At 41.6% G+C, this 16,123-nt stretch overlaps 1 protein-coding gene across 1 annotated transcript in view; it reads right to left on the bottom strand.

Moving 5' to 3' along the window:
- The window catches only part of C14H10orf67 (chromosome 14 C10orf67 homolog), a 101,753-nt gene that overhangs the window by 48,262 nt on the left and 37,368 nt on the right, over positions 1 to 16,123 (bottom strand). The window contains exons 6-7 of the mRNA XM_006079980.4: positions 9,086 to 9,233; positions 7,914 to 7,972 (exon numbers count right to left, since the gene is read on the bottom strand). Coding sequence (XP_006080042.3) covers positions 7,914 to 7,972; positions 9,086 to 9,233 — 207 coding nt within the window. The remainder of the gene's footprint in view (positions 1 to 7,913; positions 7,973 to 9,085; positions 9,234 to 16,123) is intronic.

Here is a 16,123-nt window from a genome sequence, read left to right as displayed (position 1 = left end):
GATAGGAAAATGAAGTAGGAGTCTATACAGATGGGCAAACGATGGGGTTGCAACCAACCCTGTGACAACGCTGTTGTGGAGAAAAGGGACAAGAGGCAAATTTTGGGAAGAAAGTCTCTAGACCTAGTGACCAACCAGATTTAAGGTACAAAGGACAGAGTGGATGGAAATTACCTGGCAGTCCAGTGGTTAAGACTTGGCCCTCGGGTTCAAACCCTGGTCAGGAAAGTAGGATCCCTTCCACAAGTCGCACAGAGCAGCCAAAAAAAAAAAAAAAAAGAAGAAGAAGAAAGCAGAAAAGGACCCTTGATCTGTCAGTGGGTCCTCTGGGACAGATGTCAATGTCATTCATTTAAGTGGGAAGCACAGCTGAGTCCAGATTTGAGGAGTAAGGAGATCAAGTTTTGACACTGACTTAGAGGAACATGTAAGGATTATTTTTTTCCAGCAGACATTTTTGAGGGCTCATATAAAAGTAATAAAGGATAAGACATAGTTCTTGACCTCACGGATTGAGGGCAAAATGAATCTCACTGTGAACTTATCAACAGCAGCAGTGTGAAGAAGAGGCCAGTTGATACATAGACAAGTTTACTTTAGTTGACATTTGAAGAGTGAATGGTAATGGCTTCAGGGGTGAACAGAGTCAAGGAATACCACCCAGAATGATGGCTTGGCTGTGTATATAGGCTAGTGGGGGATGCTTAAAGGCATGAGAGAGGGAGAAAGAGAGAGAGTTTGACCGATGAAGAAAGGTCTCAGAAGAGAAGGAAGGAGAAGATGGAGTCAGGCAAGTAAGTGGAAGGATGGGTCAGGGCAAAGAGGAAGGTCCCCTCTTCCGATGAGAAGGAAAAGAGGTTAGGCTAAGTGACAGGGTGAGCAAGAGAGTGCAGAGGTGAAAAAGTCCACATGTCTACTGTTTCTCTGTGAATTAGAGAAGAGCATAGACGAATGGAACTGGGGAAAGTAGCAATGATGGGAAGAGAGGCACTGGGTGGTTAGAAAGGGCGCTGGTTACAGATATGAATGACTATATATAAAATGGATAGATAACTAGGTCCTACTGAATAGCATGGGAAACTATATTCCATATCCTGCAATAAACCACAATGGAAAAGAATATGAAAAAGAATACATATATGTATAGATGAATCACTTTGCTGTAGAGCAGAAACTAACATAACATTGCAATCCAACTGTACTTGAATAAATTAAGAAAATGTGTTTTTGTCAAAGAGTGCTAATTAGATCCAAGTAAAAGGAAGAGTAGAAGGAGGGAGCAGTGAGTTAAAAATCTGAGTTAAAAATCCCATAACCATCGTGCAATGTCACCTAAAAGCAAGGATCTGTTTGTCTCCAATGGCAGGGTTGGGGAAAGTTGGGTCTGGGTACATGAGAGCCTCAGAAGGGGAGGTGGTGCTGGTGTTGAAGATGTGAAAGGCTGAACAGCAGGTTTAGAGAAAGTAAAGGAATGAGAAATGGAAGGAAAGGAAAAGATTTTTTGTTGAGTCATTATACCTTGGTCTGAAAAGAAGTGTCATTAAGTTTCCAACAGGCGTCAATTACTGGCAAACACCAAAGCCACTGGCCCCAAGCCTTCCTACCTCCTTGGGTCTCTTATCAGTGATCTCTTCTCTCTATTGTATTTTTACCCACTCATTCTTCTTTCCACTGATGTCATTTAAAAATGCTCTAGCTTCATCTTTAAAAAAATTCCTTCCTTAACCCCACATCCCCCTCCAACCACTCTCTGACCTCTCTTTGGCCATCCACAATCAAACTTCTAGAAAGGTGCCCATGCACACTGTCTCCACGTCTGCATTCACTCCATTCCTCAGTTACTACCATGTTCCAGTAAAATGACCTCATTAATTACCAGGGTAACTGGAAAGGACCCTGATGCTGGGAAAGATTTAAGGCAGGAGAAGGGGACGACAGAGAATGAGATGGTTGGATGGCATCACTGACTCAATGGACATGAGTTTGAGCAAACTCTGGGAGTTGATGATGGACAGGGAGGCCTGGTGTGCTGTAGTCCATGGAGTTGTAAAGAGTTGGACACAACTGAGTGACTGAACGGAACTGAATTACCAGGGTCGTTTTAATTGCCAAAGCTAATTGTCCAATCCTTCATTTCTAGTCTTTTGCACACCTGGCCTCTGGGAAGTGCTGGAATGGATCCTCTCTTCTTGAGCCTTTTGCTTTGTTGTTGTTCAGTCGCTAAGTTGTGTCCGGCTCTTTGCAACCCCCATGGATTGCAGCAGGCCAGGCTTCCCTGTCCTTCACTATCTTCCAGAGTTTACTTAGTTTGCTCAAATTCATGTCCACCAACTCCAACCATCTCATCCTCTGCCACTCTCTTCTCCTCCTGCCCTCAATTTTTCCCATCATCAGAACCTTTTCCAATGAGTTGGCTCTTCGCATCAGGTGGCCAAAGTATTGGCACTTTAACTTCAGCATCAGTCCTTGCAATGAATATTCAGAGTTGATTTCCTTTAGGATTGACTGGTTGGATCTCCTTGCAGCCCAAGGGACTCTCAAGCCTCTTGCTTGGTTTCTGTGAAATCCACTCTTTGCTGCTCTACCACTGTACTCATTTTCGTCTGAGTGTCAGCCGTCCACTTCTCTTCCTTTATCTCTCCCACTTTCAATCTTATCAAAGACCATGGCTTTTATTACCTAATCATCTCTTGAATTCATCTACCCCCTTCTTCATCCCCGTGTCACTGTCTTCTTCCTGTTTCAGGACTTTCTATTAAGTTATCCCGGTTTATATAAGAAATCTTTTAATTGGTGTCTCTCTGGCCCTGGGTTTTCCTTTCTTCCATTTGTCCTTTCTCTGAAACACGAATCCCATCCTGCCCGAGTGTCCAAGATGGCCCTTTCACTCAGGAGGCAACTCACACTCCCCACGAAATGCATAACAATCCTCAGCCACGTGCCCTGCTTCTAGCCACCCCTGTTCCCACACATCCTCCCGCCGTAATCAGTCATGTACCCTTCCCATATACATGTTCTGGCTCTTCCCACTTCTCTCCTTTTCATCCTTTCCTGGCAAACTCTAACCTTTCTTCCGAGGGCCAGTTCGATGCCCTTCCTCTGAACTTCCCTGATCTCTTATGATCCAGGCTGGCTGTGCCCCCAACTATCCCCATAGCAACCAACACTGCCCTGTATCCTGACACTGCCACACCTGGGATATAATCTCTGACTGCTGGTCTGTCCCCCCTCAGAAGGAAATTCATCTTGTAGCCACAGCTGAAACAGATCCAGCTGTCATTCAACTACTAAAATTTAAACATAAAAGCTGCTGAATCTTAACAGTGTTTCAGTCCCATTTTCAACTCATTTTTAATTGTATCCAGGGATGAAAGGCTTCCCGGGTAGCTCAGTGGTAAAAGAATCTGCCTGCCAAGCAGGAGGCACAGGAGATGCCAGTTTGATCCTTGGGTTGGGAAGATTTCCTGGAGGAGGAAATGGCAATCCACTCTAGTATTCTTGCCTGGAAAACCCCATGGACATAGGAGCTTGGTGGGCTACAGTCCATGGAGTCACAAAGAGTCAGACACGCCTGTAAGCAGAGAGAGGGCTGCATAGGCGAACATCTAGCTTATCCAAAGCCTTCTGAGCTGCTCCTTTACACTCTTCTGATTTCTGTTTACTCCTTCCTCACACCCCAGACACCCCCCTCTTCCTGTACTTACACAAATCTCACCACATGGTCTCACTAGATCCCACCTCCTGCTCCAGCCACACCAGAGTTCCACGGGGGTAACTTACACTTTACACATTCATAATCTGTATGCAGCCTTCCACCCTCCTACATGTATGCATGCTAAATTACTTCAGTCGTGTCCAACTCTTTGCAACCCCATGGACTGTAGCCTGTCAGGCTCCTCTGTCCATGGGATTCTCCAGGCAAGATTACTGGAGTGAGTAGCCATTCTCTTCTCCAGGGGATCTTCCTGACTCAGGGATCAAACCCAGGTCTCCTGCATTGCGGGCAGATTCTTTACCGTGTGAACCACCAGGGAAACCCTAAACACCTGGAATCAGTTCGAGAGAAAGAGTAGGAGATAGGTCTGGAAAAATTTGTAAAGTATTTCTAGAACCTTCCAGGTCAATTTTCAGTTCAGTCACTCAGGCATGTCCAACTCTTAGGGATCTCATGGACTGCAGCATGCCAGGCTTCCCTGTCCATTACCAACTCCCAGAGCATGCTCAAACTCATGTCCATTGAGTCGGTGATGCCATCCAACCATCTCATCCTCTCATCCCCTTCTCCTCCCGCCTTCAATCTTTCCCAGCATCAGGGTCTTTTCCAATGAGTCAGTTCTTTGCATCATGTGGCCAAAGTATTGGAGTTTTAGTTTCGGCTTCAGTCCTTCCAATGAATATTCAGGACTGATTTCCTTTAGGATTGACTGGTTGGATCTCCTTGCAGTCCAAGGGACTCTCAAGAGTCTTCTCCAACACCACAGTTCAAAAGCATCAATTCTTTGATGCTCACCTATCTTTATTGTCCAACTCTCACATTCATACAAGACTCTTCCCTGGTGGCTCAGACAGTAAAGCATCTGCCTACAATGCGGGAAACCCAGGTTCGATCCCGGGGTCAGGAAGATCCTCTGGAGAAGGAAATGGCAACCCGCTCCAATACTCTTGCCTGGAAAATCCCATGGCCGGAGAGCGTGGTAGGCTACAGTCCATGGGGTCACAAAGAGTCGGACACAACTGAGTGACCGCACTTTCTTTCTTTCTTTCACATTCATACATGACTACTGGAAAAACCACAGCTTTGACTAGATGGACCTTTGTCGGCAAAATAATGTCTCTGCTTTTTAATATGCTGTCTAGGTTGGTCATAGCTTTTCTTTCAAGGAGCAAGCTTCTTTCAATTTCACGGTTGCAGTCACCATCTGCAGTGATTTTGGAGCCCAAGAAAATACAGCTTCTCAGTTTTCATTGTTTCCCTATGTACATATGTCTATTACAGCACCATCACACTCCCTATGGTTATCGTCTCTCTCTAGACTTGATCTCTTTCACAACAAGCCCGTGTGTGTGTGTTTGTGTGTGTGTGTGTATGTGTGTGTATGTGTGTATGTGTATGTGTGTATAAAATTTCTGCATCTCAGCAGTGCCTGGCACTAAAAGGCATCTAATGAACACTGCTGAATCAATTGATTTGATGAAGGATATTGGAAACAAACCAGTAAATATTAGCTCTCATTTCGGTCAACAACTCCTGGTCTGCTTTCCAATTGACAAAGCCTTTTGATGTACATTATCTCATTCTATCCACACAGTAAGTCTGTGAGACTCAGGAAGAAGGAGAATGAGAAACTGGCCCAAGTAACTACAGTGTCAGAAATGGAACAGAGACCCAAGGGTCTAGATTTTTCCTGCTCAAAACCAAATCATATAATATCATATATGAAATGAATCACCAGTCCAGGTTCGATGCATAATACAGGATGCTTGGGGCTGGTACACTGGGATGACCCAGAGAGATGATACGGGGAGGGAGGTGGGAAGGGGGTTCAAGATGGGGAACACGTGTATACCCGTGGCGGATTCATGTTGATGTATGGCAAAACCAATACAATATTGTAAAGTAATTACCCTCCGATTAAAATAAATAAATTTATAATAAAAAAAAAACAAATCATGTCTACATTCAACATCTGTGTGGAGGCCTAGTGTATGTAAAGAAAAAAAAGAAGAGAGACAGGAAAAAAAATATGATCAAACACACTACAGATTTGCTATATTTGTTTAGAACAAAATTGTCAAATAAAAATATGTGTCATATATATAACTGAATTTTAAACAGCTTTCTTAAAAAGGTAAAAAAAGGTGATATTAACTTTAATAATATATTTTATTTATACCAATAGCTATGCAAAATAGCTTAAATATATAATAATCAATATTAAAAATCATTAACAAAATATTTCACATTCCTTACAGCACCTAAGTCTTTGAAATCCAGTGTGTATTTTTCACTTAGAGCACATCTCAATTTGAAGGCTAAAATTTTATGGCAGATACTTGATCTGCATTTAGATTTCATAAAATTTACAAATAGAAATGTACATTCACATGCTCAGATTATTCAAAATATACATAAAAGTTTTTCACTAACTGAAACAAATATCAGTATTTTATATTGAAATTTAAAAATTAAAAGTAAACCTAATTTAAAATTCATTTTCTCAGTTGCACTAGACATAGGCTTTCAATAGCCACACGTGGCTAACACTGGGCAGTGCAGCTCTAGAGAATGAAGGCAGCGTTTAATATGACCAGCCACTCAGTGAAGGTGTTTCTTTCTAATTGATGCCTCAACAGTGAGACTTTTTTTTAATTTCCTTGAACTTTTCCCAGAGAAGAGTAGGCTTGTCTGACTCATCTTTACCAGTGACAGCACAGACTGAGAAACTGGAGAAATGTTTACATAAACTGAGATGATGCCCTTGGAGGTTATTAAGTAAAACTAAAAAGCTGAGATTTCATTTTTAGCCTTAAAAGTTGATGCCAAGAAGGCTGAACTGGTCTCTTATACTCTCATTATCTCTGTAAGAATGGCACTTGTACCCTCACCATTGAAAACAGGCTCAAGCACCAGAAAATGACTTTATGTTGTAAAAACCTGTGATGGATTCAGTGATCATAGGAAACATCTCCCAACTCGGACCCATCACGGTGTGCATTTCTTTAGAAAATAGTTCTTGGGACTTCCCTGGCAGCCCAGTGATTAAGACTCCACACTGCCAATCCAGGGAGCTCAAATTCGAACCCTGGTAGGGGAACTAAGATATCTCATGCCGTGCTGCCAAAAAATAAAAATCAGTTCTTGGAAGCAATTTTATCTAAAACCAAAGAATAGGACTTCCCTAGTGGTTGAGTGGTTAAGACTCCACCCTTACCCTGCAGGGGTGTGAGTTTAATCCTTGGTCTGAGGACTATGATCCTGTATGTGCACAGCACCACCGAAAGTAAAAAAGTTTTTTTAATGAAAAATAAAACCTAAGAATACCAGAAGTGCAAAATCTAGGTTGAAATCTGAATCTTAAGTTTTATGAGCTCTGGATATGAGGCCATCATGACTGAGGAACTAAATTTTTAATTTTATCTAACTTTAATTTTCATTTAAAAATTGATACTCGATTCAGTTTGTGGAAAACTTTATTTGGAATAATTTGAGGATGTAAATTCACATTTTTATCTGTAAATTTTATGAACTCTATCTAGAGATACATTCTTATTCTATGAAATCACTCAAAGAATATTTTTAAGTGTACCAGTGCTCAGCACTGGGAAAAGATCAGACACCAGCGCTGTCTTTGGGTTATAGGGCCTTTGGCAGTGCAAACTGACCATCACAGAAGAGGGTTTTGAGAGCTGAGAAAGCTGAAAGCAGGAGCCCCTGACCTGGGTGTGGAGGGCAGGAATTGCCGTGGTTCTGTGACATCGGATGCCCCAGGAAATCTTGATCTTTATGATATCAAAAGCATTCCCTGCTCTAAATACAGATTTTCTGCAAAATACAAACCCAGTTCATTCACATACAGAGAAATGGAGATAAAACAACATCTGATATGAAAATAGGCTGCCCATTCCTAATATCATTTTTCCACAAGCATATCTTTGGACTCCCTGTGTCATATGATTTTTCAATTCCTTACAGTCAACAAGGTAGACACTCGGTTACGCCAAATAAAAGAAAACATGAGTTCATTTTCAAGATGGAATCCTTTCTCATTACTAGAGAAATCATCCCAAACAACACTAAATACAGGAATCGACTTTTCTCGACATCACAAGGCGGGGGCATAGTGTTATTTCATTAATTATGCTGATATTTCCATTGAAAAGAGTCATTCATCAATGTAAAAAAGTTACAGTACCTTTTGAATAGTTTTATGATCCTTTTCTGCCATCTCTTTCAGACTTATAATTTCATCTTCTGTAAACAAAAGGAGAGAGAGGCCAACCATGAAATTACAAGCTTATGGCCCTGTATTCAATCTGCCTGCTTCAGGGCAGGCTATACACTGCTGGCAGGCATGGTGGACGCAAGTCCTAGCAGGACTATGACCTTCACAACTGCCCTTGACATTCACAGCCTTCTTCCTGCTGTTCAGACGGCTGGTCAGATAGGGATTAGAACTAAGTTCAAGATCCAAGTGTGGTTGAAGGCTGAAAGCTTTTCATCGAGTCTAGCAAGGGACATTTTTGCTGTTAGTCGCAGCCAATACAAACTGCTTTAGCAGGTGGCACTTTATGGACTGGGTAAGAACTACCAAAACCTGAAGACGCATTATTACACCACATCAGGAGAGAAATGAAGCTACGCTGGCATGGTATAACTTATATCCAAGAAACACTGCCCCATATCTGATTTTATTAATGTTTCGCTACAAACTTTATATTGTCTACTCAAAGGGCAAAACTTATCAATGTTTCGCTACAAACTTTATATTGCCTACTCAAGGGCAACCATAAATACAATAATAGCAGTGCCTGTAAATGCTTTAAAGCAATCCAACTTCAATGATTTAAATGCAATGTTTACCAATGTTTATGGTATGTAAGAAGGGGGTATAGGGTCAACAAATGGAAATTTATACTTAAAATTTGTGCCAAAAATTGAAGATAAAGTAGTAAGTAGGAGCATATTTTCCTGAAGGGCCAATTCTGTTTCTTCACAAAGCACACTTCAGTATATATGCTCAAATATGAAAATGTTAGAAATTTTAGGTTTTAGATCAAGCACATGAAATTTGTTTAATATTTATAATATTTCTAAGTGATATTGAGCACTGATGAGCACATTTTTCAAAGGCCAATGCTTGGATTTAAAAACAGCCACCCTGAGTTAAAAAGGCATGGCTAGGGGAGTATGACCAATTTCTGTCCCAAGAAAAGAATGAAAATTAGAAGTGGCTAACAAGCTGATATTTTAAATGTAAATATGGTTTGGTAACAAACACATGTTTGAAAAAGACAAGCGTGGCCATGAATTTTATAAACGTGCCCAATGTATAGAGTTTTCTCAAAAACGACTCTAAAATGTTACCTAATACTGAATTTTCTTTTACATTGAGCTGGATTTCTTCTTCGAGTTCTGAAATGACTTGAAGCAGTCTCTCATTTTCCGTTTTGAACTCCAAATTTTCCTTTTCTAGAGTTGTTCTCAGAGGGCTGCTCTCTTTGGTAAAAGAATCCTAAAAGAGGGAGAATTCCATATTTCTAAGCAGGGAGCCAAGGATTTAAATATGCAAGACGAGACAATACAGATACAGAAGAGCTATCATATAATTTTCTGAATTCTATTACACACTTATAATATGAATAGTAAAAAGGGAAGGAGAGTAAAATAGAGCTTGCTGGAAGAAAGGCTGCAGTACCTTCTGTACAAAGACCACAGCACATGGGGACAGTTTATTGACAGGAATAATGCATATCATACTGTTTGTGTGCCCTCATCATTCAGGTCAATTCATCATGGAGGCTGCGTCCGGGGAGGCAGCTGGGGCCCCTCCACCCACACTTCCCTCTGTGTGCGTCTGAAGTGCGGCCGTAACCAGGCAGGCTGGGGAGCCCGCGGACCGGCAGCAGCGCCGGGGAGAGGGGGTGCGGGCGGGGGCGGGGGGCAGAGTGCACGGCTAAGGAGGGGGGCTTGTTGCCTTTGTGGCATTTCCCAGTGTCAGCGCTGCCAGTGTCAAGAGGAGCACACCGCATGTCAAAGTGGTGACGTTTCCAGGCTGGGAGCCGCATGGAGCCCATCAGGCACACGGATATCCACACAGTTGGGTTTTCTGCTCGGTGGAGGAGCCACCCAGAGGCAATTCATATTCTGAACATTAACGTGGCTTTGCATGCCTGTCACACTGGGACTGTGCAGGCGTTGAATGCTATTGAAGACTTCGGTTTAAATCTCTATGCAAACAGTGATTACCTTGTAAGAAGGTTTCAGGATAACTTACAACAAAAGACTTTAAAGTTATAGTTTTGGTAAAGCAAACTCATTTACATTTTTATTATGTGCGTCTTTTGTTTAAATCTTGCCATGTCCATTACGGAGACGCTTTTTCTTACGCAATAGAAGCTTATTGGGACAGCGACTCTTCTTTTCTTCTTCTCGTCTGTTTTCAAAGCTATTGAAAACATCTGACTATACTTGCTTATGGCTGTCTAGATTTTACTTGCCTCACTTCTTTTTAAAATTAAGATGTAATGAGTTGGAGAAGCTGATGCAGAACTTTATATTTCATGATGGTAAAATATTAAACTGATTATGTAATCTCAAACTAGTAAAGAACATGCTTGAAAGTCATTGTATTATTACATTAAAAGAGACAGAAGTATTTATATGCCTTTGTTCAAAATCAATATGGACACTAGAAATACTTTTAAACTTTAACTTTCAGATGAATTATAAGCTACTCTTTTAGTAGCAATCCCATGATTGCAAATACATAAGAATAAAATCTTCTCTTAAAAACAAAATCATTCCTCCCCAAAAGTCATTCCTCCCAATATAACTAGTGTCCTTTTGAAAGTACACTTTTATTTAACTTTAGAGATAACTGAAAGTAAATTATTAAAAAAAAAAGTTTTCCTCTGTGGTCATTATAATGGTTCAAAAGAAAAATATGTAGCTATTATGTTTTATAGTACATGAATAAACTCTTGAAAAACAACAAGGGACTTTTTAATGAAGTCAGTTATACCAGACTTAATATTTATAATGATTATGTTAAATTTTTCACTAAGCCCATTTGTGAATCTTCATGATTTTGATTCACCATTCCACTTAAATTATTTAAGCCCAATTCATTCTTAACTCATGAGAACTAACAAATTTAATAACTAATAACAGTATTTTCTTAATAAGAAAGAATCCCAGTCATTATTTTCTTGTCCCACATGGTTCAACTTGAGAACATCAACCAATGAATTTCTAGACTGACAAAGCTTTTTAAAAAGCAAGCAGCATTTGCCTTAATTGGCTTAAATGTACATTTCCTAACAGTGGCAGAAAATGAACATCCATTGTGGATTACATGAGCATCAATTATAATAAACTAAACGAGATCTATTTGAATAATCAGATGAAGTGTAAAATTTACAAGAGGTGGCAGCTAGCACCTAAATGGGTTTTCTAAAAATCTCCTAGAAAAGCAGGAAACAAGGCAACACTTCCAGCTCAAGGGTTTCCCCCCTCCCACAAATCCATGGACAGCCCCAGTTCCTGAGAGGTCAACCTTTAGCTCTGTCCCCACCATCTGTCAGCTGCAGGAACTGCAAGTAATTAACTATTCAGATTCCCACAGCAACGAGGACACTCATTAGCAAAATGAACAAAGGGATAGTTCTGGGCGGCTGCGGTCATCTGTTACACTCTGAGTGGCAGGTTTTGTGGTGGTGTTTCTCCTACCATCTGCCCACACCACTGGCTTGGGCTCACTGAAACCACGAGACTTCTTTAAAACAAGCTGTGTTAATAAACCGAAGTTAAGAAGGATGGAGATCATTAAAAGGTGGTTAACTAGTTAAAGCTATTTAAAGCTACATTATTGCCCAAGACAGCCTGCAGTGCGATCCACGGTTACTCTGGGATTTAAAATTTATAAAGGAACTTGTCAAGTTAGAATTCTTCTATCATGCAGTGGACGCTAGGACTTCCAAGTGCCGGCTTACATGCTATTTCTCTTGTGAACAGCCACAGGATGTGCAGTATTCCTGTCCGAGGCCTCAGAATCCCAAACAGTAGTGCAAGAACCATTTCTGGAAATGGGTGTTCTCCAGAGCCTCACTACTCCAAACGTGGTCCAAGGACCAGGAGCCTCGGCATCACCTGGGAGCTTTTTGAAAACGCAGAATCTCCGGCCCCAACTCAGACCTGTCTGAATCTATATCTTAACAGGAGCTGCAGGTGACCCACACACACACAAAGTCAATAAAGGCTGAGAAGCACTGTTTGGGGCACCGCAGGTGCCTTCCCAGCAGTCTCCCTTTTGCCACACTGGCGTCTCAATCCTGCAGGCTCCGCGTACAGTGCTTGGACATCTCAATTTGATGCTGGGGGTGGGGGGTCGGGGTTTCTGCTGCATGCCCATGCTGTGTGACAGTCACAGAGACGAGCAGGTGCTTTCCCAGTGAGTGACAGCCAAGAAAGTGGCCCACTGGGGCAGTGCAGCCCTGCAGAGCTGCCGCTCTTGAATGACGGCTCTGTTTCAAAACTGTCAGCAACAAACAGTCATGTTTACGTGTTGGTGGTGGCGGGGGTGGGTGGGCATGATGGTTGCGTAGCTCATGCATGTTGGGGTAAGAAAGAAAAATGAAGTCTTTTCGAAACAACTCTAACTGCAGTTGAATCACATAGGCGTGTGCGTGGGTACACAGACACACTACCCTGGCCAGCTAGCTCCTTCAGCAATTCTTGAGTGGATTTATCAGCATATAGCACGGCAAGCTGAAAACTATAGCAGAGTACCATTAACTCATTGAGGGGGTTCACAGAGCCTGAAAAGACACTCAGCCCTTGAATGTGTTTGTGTGTGCTAGTCACTCAGGCATGTCCGACTCTTTTCGGCCCCGTGGACTGTGGCCTGCCAGGCTCCTCCATCCATGGTATTTTCCAGGCAAGAATACTGGAGTGGATTGCGATTTCCTTCTCCAGGGGATCTTCCCAACCCAGAGACTGAATGTGGGTTTCCCGCATTGCAGGCAGACTCTTTATCATCTGAGACACCAAGTGAATCCCTCTTGGGGAAAACTCAACATTAAGGATGTTCTGACCTGGAGAGATGAGGCTTCTGTAACTTGACGAGATTCCTTTTTCTGATTTCCATCTTGTCATAAATATAAGCTAAGCTAGATGTTTACTAAACCTTCCTTTCCCTGTCATTCTTAGATTTTACTCTAAAACAATCTGGAGAGAGATTATGAGACTAGTAACGATGAAGTAATTTATGTGATCAGACTATGAGGAAGAACAAACTAGAGTGTTCCCTTATTGTCTATTCAATTTTCTTATTTCAAGTTGTTTTTGTGAGTTATTTCAACTGCTGCTTTGAGAATTTCTAACTGTTTCTCCAAATTTGGTTTTCCAAATATAATTTCAGCTACTTGCTGTATTGAGCTTTTTATACCGCTAGAGGGAGCAGTCGTATTAGATGAAATTTCAAATTTAGGGCTTCTCTGGTAGCTCAGCAGAGAAGGCAATGGCACCCCACTCCAGTACTCTTGCCTGGAAAATCCCATGGACTGGAGCCTACCAGGCTCCTCCGTCCATGGGGTCGCTAAGAGTCGGGCACGACTGAGCGACTTCACTTTCACTTTTCACTTTCATGCATCGGAGAAGGAAATGGCAACCCACTCCAGTGTTCTTGCCTGGAGAATCCCAGGGACAGAGGAGCCTAGTGGGCTGCCGTCTATGGGGTCGCACAGAGTCGGACACGATTGAAGTGACTTAGCAGCAGCAGTAGCAACTGGTGGCTCAGACGGTAAAGAATCCACCTGCAGTGCAGGAGACCCAGTCAGATCCCTGGGTCAGGAAGATCCCTTGGAGAAGGAAATGGCAACCCACTCTAGTATTCTTGCCTGAAAAATCCCATGGATGGAGGATCCTGGCAGGCTACAGTCTGTGGGGTCACAAAGAGTTGGCCATGACTGAATGACTTCACTTCACCTAGAACTTGAGTGGCATGGAGTTCTAGGAAAGCTAGCTCTTAGAAGATTTCTTAAGAGAAATTTCAGATTTTTTTTTTTATAACCTGCTTTTGCAGTGTTCATTTCCATCCTATCGAAAGGTACACTAGCCCTGCTCTGCGTTGCCCTAGCATGGGTACTGCTGCTGCATGCCCTAGAATGGTGCCCTAGGATTGCACTAGGGTCCTCTGGTGCTGGGGAAAATGTATACATTTAGTTAATCAGGAGTCTCACCTTCCTCAGTTCTTAAGTTGTTTACAGCAATACTGATGTGGTGTCCATGGAGACAAATTACAGTGAAACAACCAAGGTCTTCTGCTGGAGAAGACTCTTGAGAGTCCCTTGGACGGCAGAGAGATCAAACCAGTCAATCTTAAAGGAAATCAACCCTGAATATTCAATGGAAGGACTGATGCTGAAGGTGAAGCCCCAATACTTTGGCCATGTGATACAAAATGCTGACTTACTGGAAAAGACCCTGATGCTGGTAAAGACTGAGGGCAGAGGAGAAGGGGGTGATGGAGGATGAGATAGTTGGATGGCATCACTGACTCAATGAACATGAGTCTGAGTAAACTCTGGGAGACAGTGAAGGATAGGCGTGCTGCAGTCCATGGGGTCACAAAGAGTTGGACACGACTGAGCGACTGAACAACCACCACCACCAAGGTCTTCAGAATGTTACCAGATGCAGAGAATACCTGCTTATACAACAGCAGGGGTGGACCCTCCCACTTCTTGTGGTCCTCACCAAGCCCCGCCCACCTCATCTTTTCTTTACCCAGGATGTCCAGGCAGACCAGTTAACAGGCTGAGGACAATCGGAAGTGTAAACACACCAAGAAAGACCTTGTGTTAGAAGCTCAATTACAAAACTGGGATATTTTCCAACAGTGCATTTCTTGGAATGTAAACCAGATGGTAGTAAGGACTTGTGTATTTCCCCATCATGATAACTAGAATTTATATGCATGCCTTTCTTCAAAGAACTCACAGTGATTCACATTCACAACAAATCCCCCTCATAACACTGTTGGCTAGGCAGAGATCACTTTTCATTTCACAAGTGGGAAATAATTGGATCAAAATTATCTTGCTAATCAATGCTGGATATCGTTAGTCAAGGGCAGGAATAAAAGCCAAAACTATTACAACTTTTCTATTAAATTTTCTACTAATAATTCTATTAAATTATTTTCTCCAAAAAACTAAGAGTAAATGTAGACACAAGATAAGAAAAGTAAATGCAAAAATTGGATGTGTCTCTTCCTCCAAGGCGATCAGAATATGTAAAAAGAAATAATATTCAATTATATTAGATCTATGATAAGAACACTTAATACTAAATTGCTTAGAAGATGCTCTTTTTTTAAAAACATAGAGAATTCTATTTTTTTTTTTTTTTGTAGAACATAGAGAATTCTAATAGATTAAACAAAGTATTCTTTCCCCAGTTAGTAAACAAAGTCCTTAGAATGGTGCAAGTTCAATTCCTTATCTTTTCTAACTTTGGGGGTTTTAAGTAAGAATACTAGTGTGGAACTTAGATAAACCAAAGACTGCACTTAAATAGCCCAGCAACCTGGAACCTGGAAGTGTTTCTTCCTAGCATTCACATTTTGATGTGTTACTTCTCAGAGTTTTCCCATATATATATATACATACACACACACACACACACACACACACACACACACACACGAGTCAATATTTATGTGTATCTACACAGGGATCACTATACACTTAGTGATGTACACTTAGTGACCAGGGCATCCCTGATAGCTCAGGTAAAGAATTTGCCTGTAATGCAGGAGAACCTGGTTCGATTCCTGGGTCAGGAAGATCCTCTGGAGAAGGGATGGGCTACCCACTCCAGTATTCTTGGGCTTCCTTCGTGGCTCAGCTGGTAAAGAATCTGCCTGTAATGCGGGAGACCTAGGTTCGACCCCTGGGTTGGGAAGATCCCCTGGAGAAGGGCAAGGCTACCCATTCCAGTATTCTGGCCTAGAGAATTCCATGGACTATATAGTCCAAGGGGTTGCAAAGAGTCACACACGACTGAGCAACTTTCACTTTCATACACAGGGATCACTATACACTTAATTATAATTATAATAATTATGTATGTTATATTTATATATATACACTATAATACCATAATCCATATAATAATATAATGTACATATAAGAAATATATGTTATATAAGAATGTATATATTGGGTTGGCCAAAATGTTAATTTGGGTTTTCCATAACATTCTATGGAAAAACCCCAACTTTTTTTGACCAACCCTATATATATATATATATGTGTGTGTGTGTGTGTATACGTATATATATATGTATATTGCAACCTTTAATTCTTACTCTATACAGAGGAGAAAGCTACACCTCCTTAT

This window comes from Bubalus bubalis, chromosome 14 (assembly GCF_019923935.1).
Source record: "Bubalus bubalis isolate 160015118507 breed Murrah chromosome 14, NDDB_SH_1, whole genome shotgun sequence".
Lineage (NCBI taxonomy): Eukaryota > Metazoa > Chordata > Mammalia > Artiodactyla > Bovidae > Bubalus > Bubalus bubalis.
The sequence above is the reverse complement of the archived record's forward strand: the minus strand, read 5'-3'. Positions and strand labels throughout refer to the sequence as shown.